Source organism: Rhinoraja longicauda, unplaced genomic scaffold, assembly GCF_053455715.1.
Source record: "Rhinoraja longicauda isolate Sanriku21f unplaced genomic scaffold, sRhiLon1.1 Scf001005, whole genome shotgun sequence".
In the NCBI taxonomy this organism is placed as follows: Eukaryota; Metazoa; Chordata; class Chondrichthyes; order Rajiformes; family Arhynchobatidae; genus Rhinoraja; species Rhinoraja longicauda.
This window is the reverse complement of record NW_027602221.1, coordinates 5,040-13,000: the sequence shown is the minus strand read 5'-3', so window position 1 is coordinate 13,000 and position 7,961 is coordinate 5,040. Positions and strand designations below refer to the sequence as shown.

Genomic DNA, 7,961 nt, shown 5'->3' with positions numbered 1-7,961 from the left:
TATGTGACGCAAGTTATTTTAAACAGAGGGTGGCGAGCACCTGGAACACGCAGTAGGGTGAGTGGCGGAGGCAGATGCAACAGTGGCATTTAAGAGAATCTAGATGTGCACAGTGTTACGGTCGAAGAGCTGCTGAAGGTACTATTGTGTATAATATCGTAGATAATTCTCCAGGGGTCTGATCAGATATATCCGAGAACATTGTGGGAAACCAGAGAGGAAGTTGCGGGAGCCCTGGTTGAGATTTACGAGTCATCTTTAAATACAGGAGAGGTGCCGGAAGACTGGAGCGTGGCAAAAGTTGTGTCTATTCAAGAAGGGCTGCAGGGAAAATGTTGGGAACTATAGGCAGTGAGCTTAATCTGTAGATGGAAAGTTACTAGAGTATTCTGAGGGATAGGATATACAGGAATTTAGACGGACAAGGACCGAATAGGGATAGTCAGCATGGTTTTGTATGTGGGAGGTCGTGTCTCACAAATCTGATTGACTTTTTTGAAGACTTGACGATAAAGGTCGATGAGGGCAGGGCTGTAGATGTTGTTTATATATATGGACTTCAGCAAAGCATTCCACAAGGTTCTGCATGGTAGGCTGCTCTGGAAGGTTAGATTGCATGGGATCCAAGGAGAGATAGCTCAATGGATAGAAAATTGGCTTTATGGAAGGAAGCAGTGGGTGACAGTAGAAGGTTGCTTCTCAGACTGGTGGCCTGTGACTAGTGGTGCGCCTCAGGGTTCGGTGCTGGGCCCATTGCTGTTTGTTATGCTTATCAATGATTTGGGTGCGAACATACAAGGCAAGATTATATGTGTGGGAAAGAACGGCAGATGCTGGTTTAAATCAAAGGTAGACACAAAATGCTGGAGTAATTCAGCGGGGGACAGGCAGCATCTCTTGAGAGAAGGAAAGGGTGACGTTTCGGGTCTGAAGAAGGGTCTCGACCTGAAACTCTCCAGAGATGCTGCCTGTCCCGCTGAGTTACTCCAGCATTTTGTGTCTACCCAAGATAAGATTAGCAAGTTTGCATATGATACAAATGTGGGTGTTTTGCAGATAGTGAAGGTGGTAGTGAAAAATTGCAGCAGGATCTTGATTGATTGGCCAGGTGGGCTGAGGAATGGTTGATGGAATTTAATACAGAGAAATGTGAGGTGTTGCATTTTGGGAAGTCTAACATGGGCAGGACCTACACAGTGAACGGTAGGTTCTGGGGAGTGTTGTTAAGCAGAGGGATACATGAGTGCAGGTGCATGGTTCCTTGAAGGTGGTGTTGCAGGTAGATCTGGTGGACAAAAAGGCTTTTGGCACATTGGCCTTCATCAGTCAGAGTATTGAGTATAGAAGTTGGGAGGTCATGTTGCAGTTGTATAAGACGTTGGAGAGGTCGCATTTAGAATATTGTGTTCAGTTCTGGGCATCGTGCGATAGGAAGGATGTTGTCAAGCTGGAAAGGGTACAGAGAAGATTTACGAGGATGTTGCCAGGACTAGAGGGTGTGAGCTATAGGGAGAGGTTGAGTAGGCTGGGACTCTATTCCTTGGAGTGCAGGAGGATGAGGGGTGATCTTATAGAGGCGTATAAAATCATGAGAGGAATAGATCGGGTAGATGCAGTCTCTTTTGCCCGGAGTAGGTGAATCGAGGCCAGAGGACATAGGTTTAAGGTGAAAGGGAAAAGATTTAATAGGAATCTGGGGGGTACCTTTTTCACACAAAGGGTGGTAAGTGAAGGAGCAAGCTGCCTGAGGAGGAAGTTGAGGCAGGGACTATCCCAACATTTAAGAAACAGTCAGACAAGTATATGGATTGGACAGGTTTGGAGGGATATGGAACAAATGCAGGCAGGTGGGACTAGTATAGCTGCGACATGTTGGCTGGTGTGGGCAAATTGGATTATTTTCGATCCAATTTCTCCGTTTATTTGGCAAAGTGAAAAACGCGGAAACCATGCAAAAAGCATGGAAAACGGATTTTAAAATGTGGAAATCCGCAGAAACACGGAAGATTCAGATGCCTGATGACATGAATATACAGGGAATGGACAGATATGGATTATATGCAGGCAGATAAGAGTTGGTCTTGGCATCATGTTTGGCACAGATATTGTTGGCCACAGGGCCTGTTCCTGTGCTGCACTGTTCTATGTTGTATGTTCTATGTTTACATCAACATACAAATATTTTTATTTTTCCAACTGGTGGCTCCTGGCTATGCACTTCCCACTAACTGGTTGGATATTTCAGGTAGTTTGTTTTCTCTTTTGTTTTTCTTGTACATATGTTTCCACAAATAGGTTCAATTCAATTAAAATCAGGAAAAATGTTTATATGCAGAAGAAATCCTATACACAGGAATGATTTATTTCCATTGATAACTTTTAAATTGCTGATGTACTAAAGCAGTTAAATATGAGATGGTACAGTGTAAAAAAAAGCACATTATTTTAATGTTATCAGATTTCTACTTTTACCATGATAATGAAGCAGCATTTATTCAAGTCAGCAACATCTTCTGTTTGTACCACTGATGAACTACAATGCCTCATTCTCAATCAATCTATAACTTTGAAAATGAGTTTACGAATTTGGAGCGACAGCATGGAAACAGGCCCTTTGGCCCTCAGAGTCCACGCCGACCAACAATCACCTGTATACTAGTTCTATCCTACACACTAGGGACAATTTGCAGAAGCAATTTAACCTACAAGCCTTCACGTCTATGGAATGTGGGAGGAAACTGGAACACCCAGAGAAAACCCACGTGGTCACAGGGAGAACGCGCATATGCACCCATAGTCAAGATCAAACTGGGACTCTGGAGCTGTAAAATCAGTAGGTTTACTGCCGCACCACTGTGCCACCCTGAATTCAGATCTTATTGCTCTACCATAACCAAGACTACCTATTACTACTTTGGTAAAATTGTCAGACTCTGCCAGAAACCCTAATTTGTGAAAATTAACTCCACCCTTCACTATTCCTATGAACATCCAAAACCCTCATTAGGTTTGATGTCTCCATTAAAACTTTGTTACTGATCTACTTTGATGCTCAATTATGCAACATATTTAATTTAAGATCTCATCCTTGTTTTCAAATCCATCCATGCCTTTGCCCTTTATTTTCCACATCCAATGAACTTCCGTTCCTTTAATAGTGGTCTTCTAGACAAGCTCATTAAAAATAAGTTAGGAAATCTCAAAATTAAAGCTGTCAATGAGCCAAGCATTGGAATTCCCTCCCTAGAACTTGTAGCTAACTTTCCCTTTAGGAAACTGCTTGAAATCACTTCTATTTGTCCTATAATCAAGGTGCAGATTATCATTTTTTGTTTATTAATGTTTCCCTGAACCCCCTACAGCTATTTACCATGGTAGAGGTAAAAACACGAATGTTGCTTCAGGCAGCTTAATTCAGCAGAGACCAATGATACTTCATTTTCATACCTATTGGAGCAATTTATATTTCTAAAGTTTTTTGAAAATAAACATTTTCAATAACAAAAGCTTTTACTGTGCTGTCACTGTCAGACTTGTTGGAAATGATAAACAAAGATGGTCATTGTAACTGTACCTGCCAATTTTCCTTTGAGACAGCACAAACACTTCCAGCTCCTGAAGTTACAAGGAAGAGACGATTCTCTCTACCAGTTGCGACCATTTTTATTTCACAGGCACCTTCAAAAGGAAGCTGGCAGACATTCATGGGGTGACAATTTTCAAACATAACCAGTTGATGTTTGCTTGTGATTGCTATAACTGTTGTCTTTAACCGACTGTCTGTATCATCAAGAGTGCAAATTAGTACATGTGTAACTACTGTGCTGTAAGCATTTGGAATAAAATGATGACTGTACATGTTTTTCTTTTTTATGGAATATGTGACAAATTCACTACCCCAGATCTGTTTATCAGCTTTAGTAACTGCAGTATCATAATTCTTTACAGGTCCAGCTGCTTTCCTTGCTCCCAGTATAACAACATCTCCATCAGAAATCTCTCCAATCCATATAACTGCAGTACATGAAATGGGAATGTTCAAAATACCATTTGTTTGAAGAGATATGTGTAAAATTTGATTGCCACAACTCCAGTAAATACTGGGCCCAGTCAAGAGAGTCAACTTCTCTTTTATTTCATAATCCAGTTCAAAGTCCAAATGATGCTCAATTTCATTTGAATTATGCAGTGTAAGTAAAATATATCCAAATTTAGAATGTTTTTTGTGCATCTTCAGCAAGATACAAGGGAAATTTAGTCCTGTTCTTGAATCAATCGCACAGCTGCAGGCAATAATTTGTGAATACGAACTTTTTCGATTAGTGATGTATGTCCCTGCAAATTTCTTCATGAAGTTCCCCGATTCCGAATCAAACGTCATCCTTTGGAACTGCAGCTTGGTAACATTTTTCCCACTGTGGTGCTTTTCCTTGGACACTATAAAAGTAATCACCTCTCCATTTAATGTTGTTACATTCATATTCTTTTGAATGGATTCCAGCTCCATTTCAAAGAGCTGACTTTTTAATTATACTTAACAAGATCTTGATTTGAGATGAAAATTTTTAACTGGAATGATGAAATCAAGTTCTTAAATGATGTTGTTCCAGCACAATTCAATTTCAAGTTCACTCTGAAATATTTTAAACGTGTCCTATATAGCAAGTTCAGCTTTGATGTCACATTGTTCTCAATAATATTTCTTTAGTTGAAACTACATGCACCATCTCCAGCTATGTGGTGGATTGCTCAATTGATAGGAAACAACACATTTATTCCACCCAGTCTGAAACATCACTTGTTCTTTTTCTCCAGAGATACTGTCTGACCCACTAAGTTACTCCAGCTTCTTGTGCCTATCTTCGGTTTAAACCAGCATCTGCAGTTCCTTCCTGCACAACACATTTATTATGTTGGAACTGCCCTTCACTGGGCATTATGGCATTCCATCCTGGATATTTCAGGCCTCAAGTCAGCAGACGTAACCATTCACCATCTTAGGATCTTGCTCGGCAGATGTAGCACACTGTTTCTGAAGCACAAGAACAATCATTTCAGCAACATGATGAGATATCATTTTCAATAAGCAGGGTGGCTATTTTTTAGCTTTATCTGCAAATTGTGAAAGTGAGACTTTATACACATCCACTGCAAAAAAAAAGATTTCTAACTATGTGAAGCCCCATATGTGTGGGCAGCTACCTCTGACAACAAACCCACTCCATGTCCCCTGTGCTTGGTGCCTTTCATTTGTTCCTTTTTCTGTACCTGGTGCACCCCACGTGTCCTGTTCCCGAATCTGGCAGCCACCCCTCACACCTGCCGCAACATTATGGGGTATCTGGAGAGATTCTCACTTCTCTGTAACAGACAGCATGGATTTAGGAGAGGACGATCTTGTGAAACGCAGCTAGCTGGACTGGTTAATGACCTAGCCCAAGTTTGGGATGTAAAGGGTCAAGTTGACCTTTGCATTATGGATTTTAGTAAAGCTTTTGATGTGGTGCCCCACCAACGCCTGTTAGCAAAACTTGACCATCTTGGCATCAGAGGTCCTATCAAGAAATGGATCGAAAACTTTCTAACCAAACGACAAGGGAAGGGGTGATGGAGGATATTAGATACAAGGTCTAGGGGGTGAGAGTGGGCGCCATGCACAGGGTGAGGCAGTGATGGAAGATGCAAGGTACAGGGCCAGTGATGGAGGACGCCTGGTACAGGGTAGGGGTGATGGAGGACACCAGGTACACGGTCAGGCGGTGATGGGGTCATTAAGTACAAGGTCATTGATGGAGGACATTAGGTCCAAGGTCTGGGGCAGAGAGAGGTCGTCAGGACAGGGTCAGTGGTGGAGGACTCCAGATACAGGGTCAGTGATGGAGGAACAGACCAGGAACTCGACTAAACCAATCCTTGAATTATATAACCATCAAGACTAACAAAGACTGTTTCCACTACTCGCTGTACCCCAGAACCATCCCCCTGTTTGGAATCCTTTGCCACCGCCTATAAAATCTGCTGCTGATAGTAAATATTTTAAACTGTTGCTTGCAAACACTAAATTTTAAATCTGCAACTGCATGTATGAGGGACTGCACGTTTATAGACAAGACCCCCCTGTACCTGGGGTCCTCCATCACTGACCCCGTACCTGGCATCCTTCACCACCGCCTGTCCCTGTACCCGGCCCCCTCCACTACTTGCCTCTGTCCTTGTACCCGCCTCCATTGCCTCTGTCCTTATACCCGCCTCCATTGCCTCTGCCCCTATACCCGCCTCCATTGCCTCTGTCCCTGTACCCGGCTCCATTGCCTCTGTCCCTGTACCCGGCTCCATTGCCTCTGTCCCTGTACCCGCCTCCATTGCCTCTGACTGTCCCTGTACCCGCCTCCATTCCCTCTGACTGTCCCTGTACCCGCCTCCATTCCCTCTGACTGTCCCTGTACCCGCCTCCATTCCCTCTGACTGTCCCTGTACCCGCCTCCATTGCCTGTGACTGTCCTTGTACCCGGCTCCATTGCCTCTGTCCCTATACCCGCCTCTGACTGTCCCTGTACCCGGTTGGAGTGAGGGGCGGAGTCCGTCAATTGAAGGAAACGGTGCCAAACGCACTTTTCTGTCGCCGGTTGGCGGATCGGCCGAAGTTTCTGGAAGCGCCGGCGCCGCGCGGCCGCGGGGTGAGAGGGCAGGCCGGCTGGTCACGTGACGGCGGCGGCGGCGACGGCGAGTCCTGTGATGGCTGCCGAGCGGCTGCCGGTAAGAAGCGCTCCGTGGCCCGCCCGCCCGCCAACTCGGTGAGGCGAAGAAGTTGCCGCAGACGCACTGATAACAAATTAGATCTCCTTCTCTCACTGTAACCACTCTTGTGTTTTCCAGGACAAAGAGAAGCTGGTAAGCGAGACAAGGCAGCGCTTCATAAGCGAGCAATTGCAAGGTATGGCGCCTGACGCGTTACCGGGGGAGAACAGGTGTCCCGCCCTACCCTGCCCCGTCCCTTTTTCTGGTCGTTTAAACTCCCGATCACCGGCTATGCCAGGGTGGCATTGTGCTCGCCTTTTTGCGATTCACTTCCCCTGAAAGTTTGTCCTTGTGTGTACTGTGTTGAATGGTGGAGGGGAGCAAGTGAGAGTTGTTTGGCTGGGACGGGCTAGGACGATTCAAGGTGAACAGGAAGGGTCGGGAGAGAAGCACAAGCGGTAGATGTGGGTACAAGAAACTGTCGATAGAGCCATGGAGTGATACAACACGTAAACAGTCCCTTCGTCTGAAGAAGGGTCTGGACCTGAAACGTCCATCGACGCTGCCTGCCCCGCTGTTATCCAGCATTCTGTGTCTATCTTTGGCCCAAATTCCTCATGATGACTAACTTGCCCATCCACACTAGTCTCACCTGCCTTTTGTTTGGCCCATATCCCTCGAAACCTATCCGATCCATGTACATATCCGAATGCTTTTTTTTAATGTTATAGTCCTGCCTCAACTACCTTATTCCATATACCCACCACCCTCTGAAAAAATGCCTCAAGTTCCTATTAAATCTTTCCTCTCTCACCTTAAACCTATGTTCCAAGTTCCTACATTCCCCCACTCTGGGTAGATACTCTGTGTTTTCCCTGTCTTCTCATGATCTTGTATTCCTCTGTAGGTTCACCCATCATCCTCCTATGCACCAAGCAATCATAGCCTGCCCAACTTCTCCCTATTAGTTCAGGCCCTTAAGTCTTGGCAACTGATAGAATATCATCTGGCTGCTTGTTCCATATACCTACCACCCTATGAATTAAAAAAATATGTTGCCCCTTGGGTTCCTATTAAATATTTCCTCCTGCACCTTAAGCACATGTGCTCTTGTTCTTGTTTCCCCCACTCTGGGTAAAAGACTGTGCACTTACCCTATCTATTCTTCTCATAATCTTGTATCCATCCATAAGATCACCCCTCAAGGAATGACCATGCTCCAT

The 7,961-nt window shown here is 44.5% G+C and overlaps 1 protein-coding gene across 1 annotated transcript; it reads right to left on the bottom strand.

The window, feature by feature from the left end:
- Positions 1 to 3,559: 3,559 nt before the first annotated feature.
- Positions 3,560 to 6,632, bottom strand: LOC144591430 (Fanconi anemia group B protein-like). The gene is made up of 2 exons (XM_078395607.1): positions 6,558 to 6,632; positions 3,560 to 5,032 (listed from the first exon to the last, which is right to left on the bottom strand). Exon 2 carries the CDS (start codon positions 4,505 to 4,507, stop codon positions 3,560 to 3,562), a length of 948 nt encoding a protein of 315 aa, XP_078251733.1. The 5' UTR covers positions 4,508 to 5,032; positions 6,558 to 6,632.
- Between the last annotated feature and the right edge of the window lie 1,329 nt (positions 6,633 to 7,961).

Bases quoted from the DNA above. Each gene is read 5' to 3' on its own strand.
- LOC144591430 (XM_078395607.1), bottom strand. From the start codon at position 4,507: ATGGAGCTGGAATCCATTCAAAAGAATATGAATGTAACAACATTAAAT.